The sequence below is a fragment of the Salmo trutta genome, chromosome 6, assembly GCF_901001165.1.
Source record: "Salmo trutta chromosome 6, fSalTru1.1, whole genome shotgun sequence".
NCBI lineage: Eukaryota > Metazoa > Chordata > Actinopteri > Salmoniformes > Salmonidae > Salmo > Salmo trutta.
In genome coordinates this window covers 15803828-15819130 of record NC_042962.1, presented here as the reverse complement: position 1 = coordinate 15819130, position 15303 = coordinate 15803828, and the positions used below count along the sequence as shown (strand labels likewise).

The window sequence follows — 15303 nt, the reverse complement described above, 5'->3', positions numbered from 1 at the left end:
TCTGCTTTGTTTTTTGTGCAGGCTCTGTACACACTTTATCGGTCTCTCATTCACAATTTGACAAGCACTTGATAATGCTTCGAATTTTATGGTCGCATCCCCTTTGTGTGGCCTTAATGTACCCTAAGAAAATCAATGCCCTTTACGGCCCGTGGCCGTTGTGCCCTTGACCTGCAGTGCTGCGTTGTGCCCTTCTCTCTGAGTGCTGCGTGCTCCAAAGCACCTCTCACTCACATGGCTCTCCATCATGTGATCGGGTCTTTCACACAGGCTACAAGTGAAGACAGACACATCGGGGAGGCAACTGCATGCGTACTTATCCAATTTTGAGGTGCATGTTGAAGATATTGGAAGAACTGTCCACCTACAATCTAAACTAGATGCCCTCAATCTCACACAAATTATAAAGGAACCTACCGGGTACAACCCTACCCAGTCATGTGAAATCCATAAATTAGGGCCTAATGAATTTATTTCAATTGACTGATTTCCTTCTATGAAGTGTAACTCAGTAAAATTGTTGAAACTGTTGCATATTGCTTTTAGATTTTTGTTTAGTATAGATACGAAGTATCTGGGACATTGCAAAGTCCATGGAGAATAAGAGCACCTCCTCCCAGCTGCCCACTGCACTGAGGGTAGGAAACATTGTCATCACTGATAAAATTACTATAATCAATCATTTCAATTAGCATTTTTCTACAGCTGGCCATGCTTTCCATCTGGCTACCCCTACCCCGGCCAACATCTCAGCACCCCCCCCCCCCCACCGCTTCTCCTTCACCCAAATCATGGGTGCACCTCTGCCATGCTCAAGGTTCTAAACGATATCATAACTGCCATCGAAAAAAGACAGTACTGTGCAGCCGTCTTCATCGACCTTGCCAAGGCTTTCGACTCTGTCAATCACCGCATTCTTATCGACAGACTCAATAGCCGTGGCTTCTCAAATGACTGCCTCGCCTGGTTCAACACCTACTTCTCAGAGTTCAGAGTGTCAAATCGGAGGGCCTGTTGTCCGGACCTCTGGCAGTCTCTATGGGGGTGCCACAGGGTTCAATTCTCGGGCCGACTCTTTTCTCTGTATATATCAATGATGTCGCTCTTGCTGCTGGTGATTCTCTGATCCACCTCTACGCAGACGACACCATTCTGTATACATCCGGCCCTTCTTTGGACACTGTGCTAACAAACTTTCAAACGAGCTTCAATGCCATGCAACACTCCTTCCATGGCCTCCAACTGCTTTTAAATGCAAGTAAAACTAAGTGCGTGCTCTTCAACCGATTACTGCCTGTAACCTCCAGCCCGATTAGCATCACTACTCTGGTCAATTTTGACTTAGAATATGTGGACAGCTACAAATACCTACAGTTGAAGTCAGAAGTTTACATACACCTTAGCCAAATACATTTAAACTCAGTTTTTCACAATTCCTGACATTTAATCCTAGTAAAAATTCCTTGTCTTTGGTCAGTTAGGATCACCACTTTATTTTAAGAAAGTGAAATGTCACAAAAATAGTAGAGAGAATTATTTATTTCAGCTTTTATTACTTTCATCACATTCCCAGTGGGTCAGACGTTTACATACACTCAATTAGTATTTGGTAGCATTGCCTTTAAATTGTTTATCTTTGGTCAAATGTTTTGGGTGGCCTTCCACAAGCTTCCCACAGTAAGTTGGGTGAATTTTGGCCCATTCCTCCTGACAGAGCTGGTGTAACTGAGTCAGGTTTGTAGGCCTCCTTGCTCGCACACACTTTTTCAGTTCTGCCCACAAATTTTCTATGGGGTTGAGGTCAGGGCTTTGTGATGGCCACTCCAATACCTTGACTTTGTTGTCCTGAAGCCATTTTGCCACAACTTTGGAAGTATGCTTGGGGTCATTGTCCATTTAGAAGAACCATTTGCGACCAAGCTTTAACTTCCTGACTGATGTCTTGAGATGTTGCTTCAATATATCCACATAATCCAAACATAACGATGGTCATTATAGCCAAACAGTTATTTTTTTGTTTCATCAGACCAGAGGACATTTCTCCAAAAAGTCCCCATGTGCAGTTGCAAACCGTAGTCTGGCTTTTTTATGGCTGTTTTGGTGCAGTGGCCTCTGCCTTCCTGAGCGGCCTTTCAGGTTATGTCGATATAGGACTCGTTTTACTGTGGATGTAGATAATTTTGTACCTGTTTCCTCCAGCATCTTCACAACATCCTTTGCTGTTGTTCTGGGATTGATTTGCACTTTTCACACCAAAGTACGTTCATCTCAAGGAGACAGAACGCGTCTCCTTCTTGAGTGGTATGACGGCTGCGTGGTCCCATGGTGTTTATACTTGCCTACTACTGTTTGTACAGATGAACGTGGTACCTTCAGGCGTTTGGAAATTGCTCCCAAGGATGAACCAGACTTGTGGAGGTCTACAATTTATTTTCTGAGGTCTTGGCTGATTTCTTTTGATTTTCCCATGATGTCAAGTACAGAGGCACTGCGTTTGAAGGTACAGTGAGGGAAAAAAGTATTTGATCCCCTGCTGATTTTGTACGTTTGATCACTGACAAAGAAATTATCAGTCTATAATTTTAATGGTAGGTTTATTTGAACAGTGAGAGACAGAATAACAACAAAGAATTCCAAAAAACGTATGTCAAAAATGTTATAAATTGATTTGCATTTTAATGAGGGAAATAAGTATTTGACCCCTCTGCAAAACATGACTTAGTACTTGGTGGCTGTCACGCTTGTCGTAAGGAGAGGACCAAAACGCAGCAGGGACATGTATACTCAGCTTCTTTATTGACGGGAAAAGAAGGAAAAACCAAACAAACACGTATACAAAAATAACAAAACGATGAACGACAAAATAACAGTCTTGAAGGCAACACAGCAATCCAAGAACAATCTCCCACAAACACTTAACCAAACACATACATAGGACTCTCAATCAGAGGCAACTAGAAAACACCTGCCTCCAATTGAGAGTCCAACCCCAATAAACTAGACATAGAAATACAAAAGACTAGAGACCACATAGAAATACAAACATAGAACATAACCCCAAAAACCCGGAACTAACTAAACCAACACCCTACTAAATAAATCACCACCCCGAACCACATAAACAAAATACCCTCTGCCACGTCCTGACCAAACTACAATAAAAAAATAACCTTTATACTGGTCAGGATGTGACAGTACCCCCCCCCAAAGGTGCAGACCCCGGGTGCACCTCATAAATAAATAAAAACTAAACAACAACAACAAAAAATCCCCCTAATCTAAAGGGAGGGAAGGGAGGGTGGCTGCCGTCACCGACGGCACTTGTGCTACACCCCCCCTCCCCAACCCACCTATACAGGAGGTGGTTCTGGCTCCGGCCTACTGTCCTCCAGACTGTAGACAAAGTCTCTAGATTCTGGACCGTAGGCAGACTCACTCCGTTCCGGGTCGTAGGCCAACTCACTCAGTTCCAGATCGTAGGCCGACTCACTCAGTTCGCAACTGTAGGCAGACTCATTCAGTTCACAGTTAATTTCAATTTCACCCTGTTCCGGACCGCAAGCAGACTCACCCGGTTCCGAATCGCAGGCAGACTCCCTCGGTTCCGGACTGCACACTGTTGCCGGATACTCTGGACTGCACACTGTTGCCGGATACTCTGGACTGCACACTGTTGCCGGATACTCTGGACTGCACACTGTTGCCGGATACTCAGGACTGCACACTGTTGCCGGATACTCTGGACTGGACGCTGTCTCCAAACTCTCGAGGCTGGGCTGACGCACTGGAAGCCTGATGCGTGGGGCTGGTAGAGGAGATACCAGGCTGGAGACACGCACCCTAGGGCTAGTGCGGGAAGCAGTAACCGGCCGAGAGGAACTACTATTACGCACTGGAAGCCTGATGCGTGGTGCTGGTACTGGACATGCCAGCTTGGGGACACGCACCTCAGGGCTAGTGCGGGGAGCAGGAACAGGACGTACTGGACTAGGCTGACACACTGGAAGCTTGATGCGTGGTGCTGGCTTAGGATGTGCCAGATTGGAGACACGCACCTCAGGGCTAGTGCGTGGAGCGGGAAACACTGGACCGTAGAGGCGTACTGGCGGTCTCGAGCGCAGAACTGGCATCGCCCTTACTGGCTGGATGCCCACTTCCCCCTGGCAAATGTGGGGTGCTGGTACTGCGCGTACCGGCCTGAAAATACCCGGCCTCGTCACAGCACCCATCACTCCGAAGCACGGGACCTGTCCAGTCACTGATTGTTTAGGAAAGGTACGGGGATTTGGCCTGGGGCTCAATCCTCGCCCAGCCAAACTACCCGTGTGCCCCCCCCAAAAAAATTATTGGGGCTGCCTCTCAGGCTCCCATAACTCCTCCATAGCCCTGGAAATTCTTATCCTCATCTCTGCCCATGTCTCCCGATATTCCACCTGTTGCCGCTCTTTCCTCCGCTGCTTGGTCCATGTTTGGTGGGAGATTCTGTCACGCTTGTCGTAAGGAGAGGACCAAAACGCAGCAGGGACATGTATACTCATCTTCTGTATTGACGGGAAAAGAAGGAAAAACCAAACAAACACGTATGCAAAAATAACAAAACGATGAACGACAAAATAACAGTCTTGAAGGCAACACAGCAATCCAAGAACAATCTCCCACAAACACTTAACCAAACACATACCCATATATAGGACTCTCAATCAGAGGCACCTAGAAAACACCTGCCTCCAATTGAGAGTCCAACCCCAATAAACTAGACATAGAAATACAAAAGACTAGAGACCACATAGAAATACAAACATAGAACATAACCCCAAAAACCTGGAACTAACTAAACCAACACCCTACTAAATAAATCACCACCCCGATCCACATAAACAAAATACCCTCTGCCACGTCCTGACCAAACTACAATGACAAATAACCTTTATACTGGTCAGGACGTGACAGTGGCAAAACCCTTGTTGGCAATCACAGAGGTCAGACGTTTCTTGTAGTTGGCCATCTCAGGAGGGATTTTGTCCCACTTCTCTTTGCAGATCTTCTCCAAGTCATTAAGGTTTCGAGGCTGACGTTTGGCAACTCGAACCTTCAGCTCCCTCCACAGATTTTCTATGGGATTAAGGTCTGGAGACTGGCTAGGCCACTCCAGGACCTTAATTTGCTTCTTCTTGAGCCACTCCTTTGTTGCCTTGGCCCTGTGTTTTGGGTCATTGTCATGCTGGAATACCCATCCACGACCCATTGTCAATGCCCTGGCTGAGGGAAGAAGGTTCTCACCCAAGATTTGACTGTACATGGCCCCGTCCATCGTCAATTTGATGCAGTGATGCTGTCCTGTCCCCTTAGCAGAAAAACACCCCCAAAGCATAATGTTTCCACCTCCATGTTTGACGGTGGGGATGGTGTTCTTGGGGTCATAGGCAGCATTCCTCCTCCTCCAAACACGGCACGTTGAGTTGATGCCAAAGAGCTCCATTTTGGTCTCATCTGACCACAACACTTTCACCCAGTTGTCCTCTGAGTCATTCAGATGTTCTTTGGCAAACTTCAGACGGGCATGTATATGTGCTTTCTTGAGCAGGGGGACCTTGCGGGCGCTGCAGGATTTCAGTCCTTCACGGCGTAGTGTGTTACCAATTGTTTTCTTGGTGACTATGGTCCCAGCTGCCTTGAGGTCATTGACAAGATCCTCCCGTGTAGTTCTGGGCTGATTCCTCACCGTTCTCATGATCATTGCAACTCCACGAGGTGAGATCTTGCATGGAGCCCCAGGCCGAGGGAGATTGACTGTTATTTTGTGTTTCTTCCATTTGCGAATAATCGCACCAACTGTTGTCACCTTCTCACCAAGCTGCTTGGCGATGGTCTTGTAGCCCATTCCAGCCTTGTGTAGGTCTACAATCTTGTCCCTGACATCCTTGGAGAGCTCTTTGGTCTTGGCCATGGTGGAGAGTTTAGAATCTGATTGATTGATTGCTTCTGTGGACAGGTGTCTTTTATACATGTAACAAACTGAGATTAGGAGCACTCCCTTTAAGAGTGTGCTCCTAATCTCAGCTCGTTACCTGTATAAAAGACACCTGGGAGCCAGAAATCTTTTTGATTGAGAGGGGGTCAAATACTTATTTCCCTCATTAAAATGCAAATCAATTTATAACATTTTTGACATGCGTTTTTCTGGATTTTTTTGTTGTTATTCTGTCTCTCACTGTTCAAATAAACCTACCATTAAAATTATAGACTGATAATTTCTTTGTCAGTGGGCAAACGTACAAAATCAGCAGGGGATCAAATACTTTTTCCCTCACTGTAGGCCTTGAAATACATCCACAGGTAGACCTCCAATTGACTCAAATGATGTAAATTAGCCTATCAGAAGCTTCTAAAGCCATGACATCATTTTCTGGAATTTTCCAAGCTGTTTAAAGGCACAGTCAACTTAGTGTATGTAAACTAATGACCCACTGGGATTGTGATACAATTAATTATAAGTAACATAATCTGTCTGTAAACAATTGTTGGAAAAATTACTTGTGTCATGCACAAAGTAGATGTCCTAACTGACTTGCCAAGACTATAGTTTGTTAACAAGAAATTTGTGGAGTGGTTGAAAAACGACTTTTAATGCCTCCAACCTAAGTGTATGTAAACTTCCCACTTCAAATGTAGGTGTCTGGTGAGACTGTAAACTTTGCTTCCTTGGCCTTCACTCATGCTACCAAACATACCCTCGTAAAACTGACTATCCTACCGATCCATGACTTCGGCGATGTAATTTACAAAATAGCCTCCAACACTCTACTCAGCAAATTGGATGTAGTCTATCACAGTGCCATCCGTTTTGTCACCAAAGCCCCATATACTACCCACCACTGTGACTTGTATGCTCTTGTTGGCTGGTCCTCACTACATATTCGTCACCAAACCCACTGGCTCCAGGTCATCTATAAGTCTATGCTGGGTAAAACCCCGCCTTATCTCAGCTCACTGGTCACCATAGCAACACCCACCCGTAGCCCGCGCTCCAGCAGGTATATTTCACTGGTCACCCCCAAAGCTAACACTTCCTTTGGCCACCTTTCCTTCCAGTTCTCTGCTGCCAATGACTGGAACGAATTGCAAAAATCACTGAAGCTGGAGTCTTATATCTCCCTCTCTAACTTTAAGCATCAGCTGTCAGAGCAGCTTACCAATCACTGTACATGTACACAGCCAATCTGTAAATAGCCCACCCAACTACCTCATCCCCATATTGTTATTTATTTTCCTCTTGCTCTTTTGCACCCCATTATCTCTATTATCTACTTGCACATCATTGTATGCGCATCTGTCATTCCAGTGTTAATGCTAAATTGTAATTATTTCGCCTCCATGGCTTATTTTTTGCCTTACCTCGCTACTCTTCTACATTTGCACACACTGTACATAGATTTTTCTATTGTGTTATTGACTGTGCGTTTGTTTATGTCTAACTCTGTGTTGTTGTTTTGTCGCACTGCTTTGCTTTATCTTGGCCAGGTCGCAGTTGTAAATGATAACTTGTTCTCAACTGGCCTACCTGGTTAAATAAAGGTGAAATAAAAAATAAATACATAAAAATTTACTTTCGTCAGCCAGCAAGATGAGTTTGCCTAACGAACAGCAAAAGCACTAGCCTATGTCAATCTACTATCCCCCATATTACAAAAGTTGACCTATTCTGTGTGAGAAATAAATATTACAGACTGTTACGGTAACCATATCAAAAATCGAATCAAAATGTATTTGTCACATGCGTCGAACACAGCAGGACCTTACAGTGAAATGCTTACTTAAAAGCCCTTAACCAACAATGGAGTTTTAAGAAATATAAGTGTTAAGTAAATACGTGTTAAGTGTTAAGTAAATGGATAAGTAAAAAATAAAAATAACATAGTTAAAGAGCAGCAGTGAAATAACAGTAGCGACTCTATTTACAGGGGGTACCGGTACAGAGTCAATGTGCGGGGGCACAGGTTAGTCGAGGTAATTGTGGTAATATGTACATGTAGGTTACATGTAGGTAGAGTTAAAGTGACTATGCATAGATAATATCCAGAGAGTAGCAGCAGCGTAAAAGAGGGGGGGGACGACGACAATGTAAATAGTCTGGGTAGCCATTTGATTAGCTGTTCAGGACTCTTATGGCTTGGGGGTAAAAGCTGTTAAGAAGCCTTTTGGACCTAGACTTGGTGCTCCGGTACCACTTGCCGTACGGTAGCAGAGAGAACAATCTATGACTAGGGTAGCTGGAGTCGTGTCACAGTAACCATATGCACACGAACCGCCGCCCACTTTGAGTAAGAAATCATGAATGTATTTACGTGAAATGCCTGGGTTCGCCGGCGATCTCTCTTTCCTTCCATTCTCTCTTGAAGAGGCTTCTTTGAAGATAAGCTAGCCAGTCGTATTGATGGTTTGAGCAGAGTAACAGGATGGTCCTACTTAAATTCCCTTTCGAAGATACTTTACATAGAACAGCTAATCAGCCGTACCAGTGATTGTCTGGGAGGTGAGTTTATCGTCTCTACCTCGTGTTGAGATTCAAAGTTCAAACCACTTTAAACGTGCAGCTGCAGCTTCACGTCTTTCTGGTCTAATGTGTTTTCTCTTAACACATAATTCATACAGTTTGCTCAAAAGGGGCAGTTCCGACAGGCGGACACGCTCTCTGACCTCACTCAGGGTGGTGATTACTCACTGTGCAAAGTTATAAAACAAACTCTCTTACAGCTTCTCAAATCACACCCCTCTCTTAGCAAAAACACTTTCATAATTGTTCATATTACATGCACAACGCAGAGTATGGACACTTCGTATATGTAGTCGGTATACTTTCCAAGTTACAGTATTTCCTTTATAACATTTTGAATAACATCACAAAATAAACCTGATCTGACCTATTTGGATTCTCATGGACAGTCATGACAATAGCCTATAGAAATGTTGCGTAACATGAGCTCATGGGCTCTTATGAAGTGTTTGATTAGATTTTCGATCACATTTGCATTCATGTCAGAGTGATTAGAGGGACAATAGAGTGCTGAGTACCAATTTTGGTATTCTACTAATGACCATCAGCAGCAACAGAGCTTGGAGAACCCTAATTACCGTGACTAAATGGTCACATGGAATTTGACTGCCTTCATGACTTGTGACCGCCGGTGTGGTGGTAATATGGCACCGCAACAGTCCTATCCTCACCCTAATAATTTGGTCCCTTTCCCCCTCATAACTTAGCCTACTGTTCTGACTTGCTGATGCACAGGAAGCCTATAGCCTGTTTTAGAGAAATGTAATCATTGAATATTGTAAGAGCTTTAATTGTCTGCTTATGTGCCCCCTTTATTTATCCTACGGTTCTGACTTGGTGTACAGGAAGAATACTGTAAGAATGGCCCATGTTCTGAATTCTGTCGCTCTACATTTCATAAGTGACTACGTCTGTCCTAGCTCGCTCATTAATGTCTTAATCTAAATTACGGATTGCCTCTTATCTGCTCATTGTTCCATTATGCCATAGTTTGTTCATCTCAATTGTCAGTAGAAACCACATTTGTTTAAGCAGGTCAGCCATATCAGCTTTGTTTTTTAAAAAGGCAGTAAATGAGCCTGAATGAACTGTTTTGCTGCCAGACTAGGCCTCCGCTGATAGCCAGGTGTAGCGGTGGTAAGGATTCACTCCATGGTGCTGTGGCTCAGTTGGTAGAGCATGGTGTTTGCAATGCCAGCATGGTGTGTGCAACGCCAGGGTTGTGGGTTTGATTCCCACGGGGGGCCAGTACAATTTTTTTATTTTTTATTAAAATGCATGAAATTAAAAAATGAAATGTATGTATTCACTACTGTAAGTCGCTTTGGATAAGAGCGTCTGCTAAATGACTAAAATGTAAATGTGAAAGAAAGCTCTGCTGTTGGGACAACTTTTATGTAGGCCCTAACAGTTTGTGGGCACTGTTTGTCACCGTTATAGTGCAATTAATGTATTGTTTAGTGTTGTGTTGTGTAGTGGCATTGCTGGCATGCATCTAAAAACTTTTTGGGGAGTTTGCAGCACCAAGATTTACATGTTAATATCGCCACTGATTATGTGAGTGTGTGAGTGGAGAGAGGCCATACGGACACGCCTGGTGCCCAAATTTATGACGTTTGTTGAGCAGCGAGAGTTCAGTCGAGACAAACGGATTTGATTCAGTCAGTTGTCCAGATGAGCCATCTAGTTTGTACTTGGGAAACTTCCGGGAGAATTTAAAACTTGTCTGCGGAAATTTGGACTTGAGTGTTCAGAATCATTCCATTTTAATATGAGTAATTGTTATTTTCCTATTATTTTTTACAAAAATGTAACGTTAGTCGTTTTTGGTGAAAAGCACTACAATAAATGTGCTTTAACTGTCACCCTGGCCTAATATTGGCTACACTATCTAGCTACTTCCCTCTCCTTACTGTGGCAAGTGGGAGCGTGTTATTGTGTTGCAGTGCAAACTCTCCCCATATATTGACTGCATTATCTATAATGAACAAAAATATAAACGCAACATGCAACAATTTCATATCAGGAAATCAGTCAGTTGAAATACATTCTATGGATTTCACATGACTGGGAATACAGATAAGCATCTGTGGGTAAACCTGGGACATTTTCAGCTTCCAGGAATTGTGTACAGATCCCTGCGACATGGGGCCATGCATTATAATGCTGAAACATGAGGTGATGGCGGCAGATGAATGGCACGACAATGGGCCTCAGGATCTCGTCACAGTATCTCTGTGCATTCAAACTGCCATCAATAAAATGCAATTGTTGTCTGTAGCTTATTCCTGCCCATAACATAACCCCAACGCCACAATGGGGCACTCTGTTCACAACGTTGACATCAGCAAACCACTCGCGCACATGACGCCATACACGGGGTCTGCGGTTGTGAGGCCAGTTGGACATACTGCCAAATTCTCTGAAATTACATTGGAGGCGGCTTATGGTAGAGGCATGAATATTAAATTATCTGGCAACAGCTCTGGTTGACATTCCTGCAGTCAGCATGCCAATTGCAAGCTCCCTCAACTTGAGACATCTGTGGCATTGTGTTGTGTGACAAAACTGCACATTTTAGAGTGGCCTTTTATTGTCCCCAGCACAAGGTGTACCTGTGAAATGATCATGCTGTTTAATCAACTTCTTGATATCAAACACCTGTCAGGTGGATGTATTATCTTGGCAAAGGAGAAATGCTCACAAACAGGGATATATGTGTGCACAAAAAGTGAGAGCAATAAGCTTTTTGTGCGTATGGAACATTTCTGGGATCTTTTATTTCAGCTCATGAAACATGGGATCAACACTTTACATGTTGCATATTTTTGTTCAGTGTAGCAACTTCCCTCTCCTTACTGCGGCAAGCAGGAGCGAAGGACACTGTGCTCCGTGTTGTTGTGTCGCAGCGCAAACTCTCCCCATTGAGCAGTGGATTGTATCATGGTGACATCCAGATGGTTACTACCAATATTACAAGTTATTTCTCGTGTATTCTGCTATCCTACTCAAAATAAAATCAAGTGGGATGGAACAAATTGGGGATGTTGACCAAATCCAGATGGTGGCCAATACTTGCCCATTGAAATAAAAATCACTTTATTTTAACTAGTGCCGTGCTGCTGTTGTAGCCAGCTGGCCAGTATAGACTGACTGGGAAAGACTTGTCAGGACGACTGACTGAACCGAATCCATTCGTCTCCACACTTGACTCTCAGCTGCGAGACATACGTCATCAATTTGGACACCAAGCGTGTCTGTATAACCTCTCCCATTTGAGTGCAATTCTGCATGCATAGGCGGACAGCACCGTGGTGCAGGAATGGTTTGAGCTCTAGAGACTGGGCAGCCAACCCAACACTGTCATTAAAGCCCCAATACATAGGCTGCCAATGTGAGCTGTTCCATTCCAATACATGATATACATATTTTCATTGATAGCCTTGTCCATTTTTATTTTACTCTCATTTGTATTGGAGCTAAATGGCAAGATAACTGGTATGATTGTAGTGCCTAAATTACATCTACATTGATGATCAATTATGACAATGTTGTTGTTGTTCTGTGTGTGTGTGTGTGTGTGTGTGTGTGTGTGTGTGTGTGTGTGTGTGTGTGTGTGTGTGTGTGTGTGTGTGTGTGTGTGTGTGTGTATCGTAGTGGTGGTGTGCGTGAAAATATGATAGGTGTGAAGAGGTTGGGGACAAGCATTGCTCTTCGCCTCCCCCATCACAGTCGTCCGTTGGTGGTTGCCAGGCATTTATCAAAGTGGTGCGGTCGGTGAAAATTGCAGTAGCTGTCTTTGCCTCAGCCCTTATCTCTACCTCTCTCCCTCCCACTTTCTCCCAGCTACAACTAAGCATCATCTGTGTTCTCTCAGATTAAGACTTGTTTTTTTGCTGGGATTTTTTCCCAGACTTCTTATTGCTTACCTCAAGCTCTCTCTCTCAACTTCATCCTCACGACTCAAATTTAATGTATTTTTCCCTTCGTGGTACTTTGCTGGTTCCGGTCACCTCTAAAAGGCACCTGTGATTGTGTTGTAGTGTAGCAGCTGTTTGATCTGACTGTAGGGGAACATGACTACGGTGAAGGAGGCACAGAAAACATCTCAACAACAAGAGCAGGTAATGATGCGCTTTCTTTCATTCAACCGATGTTATTAGCCTAGGCGATTCCCTATACTGAAATTGTAGTCTATATTAATGAGATTTTTTAAATCTTGTGTGAAGCCTGCAATTATTTACTGTAACGCCACAAGTAGCATTTTCTCACATCATTTTGTGTACCCCTCCCCTTCATTTTAAATATTTGGAATTGTTGTAGCCTATGCAGCGTGCGGCAAGACAACCGGCTCTCACACCAGTCAGTCACTCTTCTCTGTAATTCAAGGTGATTGCTTTCAGCGTCACTACCCCCACCTTAGTCTACTCCATTTAGCCTCCTTCAAATCGATTATCACCATCACGGACATGTATTAAGTAGGTGTTATGGGTGATGAAAATTATTTCCTGCTCAGTCAGTCATGGAGCGCCCCCCCCCCCGTCTGCAGCACGTTGATAGCCCCTTGACTTGGCCAGTGCACGCGACCTGACCATTTAGATTCACTACATTACCAAAAGTATGTGGACACCTGCTCGTCGAACATCTCATTCCAAAACCATGGGCATTAATATGGAGTTGGTCCCCCCTTTGCTGCTATTACAGCCTCCACTCTTCTGGGAAGGCTTTCTACTAGAATATTGCTGTGGGGACTTGCTTCCATTCAACCACAAGCATTAGTGAGGTCGGGCACTGATGTTAGGCGATTAGACCTGGCTCGCAGTCGGTGTTCCAATTCATCCCAAAGGTGTTCGATGGGGTTGAGGTCAGGGCTCTGTGCAGGCCAGTCAAGTTCTTCCTTAAACTGCCACAAAGTTGGAAGCACAGAATCATCTAGAATGTCATTGTATGCTGTAGCGTAAAGATTTCCCTTCACTGGAACTAAGGGGCCTAGTCCGAACCATGAAAAACAGCCCCAGACCATTATTCCTCATCCACCAAACTTTACAGTTGGCACTATGCATTGGGGGAGGTAGCGTTCACCTGGCATCTGCCAAACCCAGATTCGTCTGTCAGACTGCCAGATGGTGAAGCATGATTCATCACTCCAGAGAACGCGTTTCCACTGCTCCAGAGTCCAATGGCGGCAAGCATTACACCACTCCAGCCCACGCTTGGCATTGCACATGATGATCTTAGGCTTGGTCGGCCATGGAAACCCATTTCATGAAGCTCCCGACTAACAGTTCTTGTGCTGACATTGCTTCCAGAGTTGCTTCCAGAGCCAGTTTGGAACTCCGTAGTGAGTGTTGCAACCGATGACAGACAATTTTTACACACTACGCACATCAGCACTCGGTGGTCCTATTCTGGGAGCTTGTGTGGCCTACCACTTCATGGCAAAGCCTTTGTTGCTCCTAGACGTTTCCACTGCACAATAACAACACTTACAGTTTACCGGGCAGCTTTAGCAGGGCAGAAAGTTGATGAACTGACTTGTTAGAAAGGTGACATCCTATGACGGTGCCACGTTGAAAATCACTGAGCTCTTCAGTAAGGCCATTCTACTGCCAATGTTTGTTTATGGGGATTGCATGGCTGTGTGCTCGATTTTATATACCTGCCAGCAATGCGTGTGGCTGAAATAGCTGAATCCACTAATTTGAAGGGTTGTCCACATACTTTTGTATATATAGTTTATGACAGAATAGGTGGGACATTTTCAGGTAAAATAGGATGTAGCCTACTGCAGGCTATCACACAGTTGTCCTTTCCAGTCGTCTGAGAAGCATCACCAACAGAAACAATAAAAATTATTATCTGTAGGCCTAAGGCATTGTTTAAAAATGTTGCATACTTCAATAGCCGGGCTATCATTTATGTTTGTCAAACAACGTTTTTACATGGCTCAACATGGTACTTTACTGAAAAGAACAACAAAGCATTAATTGTTTTGATTATGGATATGTAGGTGGGGGACGTTATTTTATGATGGTTATATTTATCTATTTGTGTCATTTCTTGATTACATAGATTACAGTAGGCTACCCAGCATTCAAGTGGTGCAAAATTGCTCATGTGACATTTTATTTGTGAATTCTATATCTCAAGCAAATGTACCCCCCAGCAGTTGTTGGCTATGGTAGGTTACTTTATGAAGTGTTCGGTTAACTCACTAATCTGTTTCCATGGTACAGATATACTAGTATTGGCTAATTAAAAATGTTCAGCACCCGCTAACACATTTCAGCACCTGATAGCACATTTCAGCACCCGATAGCACATTTCAGCACCCCTAAAAGGGTGCCACCTAATACTAAATTCTGCACCGTCAGAGGCTCAGCCTGTGTGAAAGGTTTCAGCACCATTAAATGGACAGCTCTTTGGACAGCAGTTGTCATGGTCTGGACTGGACTCACTGGAGCATCCTGTCTGTGCACAGCACCCCTTCAAATGACAGAAAAGGTGAGAAGGACAAATAGCCCCAAAGAGCAGCCAACCTCCTCCCGAGTCTTCCACAGCTTTGCTCACGTAGAATCTGCTATCAGTCAATGCCAGGGAGGCAGGGGAACGTCTCAGTTGCGCACGATGCACTCAAAACACGTAGATTGAAATGCGGTACACTTCAGTCACAGAATTACACACACCTGTCAAACATGTCCACTTCAGTCACAGAATTACACACACCTGTCAAACATGTCCACTTCAGC

General features: G+C 44.1%; 1 protein-coding gene across 6 annotated transcripts in view; it reads left to right on the top strand.

The window, feature by feature from the left end:
- The window catches only part of LOC115195538 (dipeptidyl aminopeptidase-like protein 6), a 339411-nt gene that overhangs the window by 204454 nt on the left and 119654 nt on the right, over nt 1-15303 (top strand). Inside the window, exon 1 of one of the 6 annotated variants that reach the window (XM_029755485.1) lies at nt 12295-12678. The exons of the other annotated variants lie outside the window; for them this stretch is intronic. Coding sequence (XP_029611345.1) covers nt 12631-12678 — 48 coding nt within the window. The 5' untranslated portion in view covers nt 12295-12630. Of the gene's footprint in view, nt 1-12294; nt 12679-15303 lie in introns of those variants that run through there. 6 annotated transcript variants of the gene reach the window in all.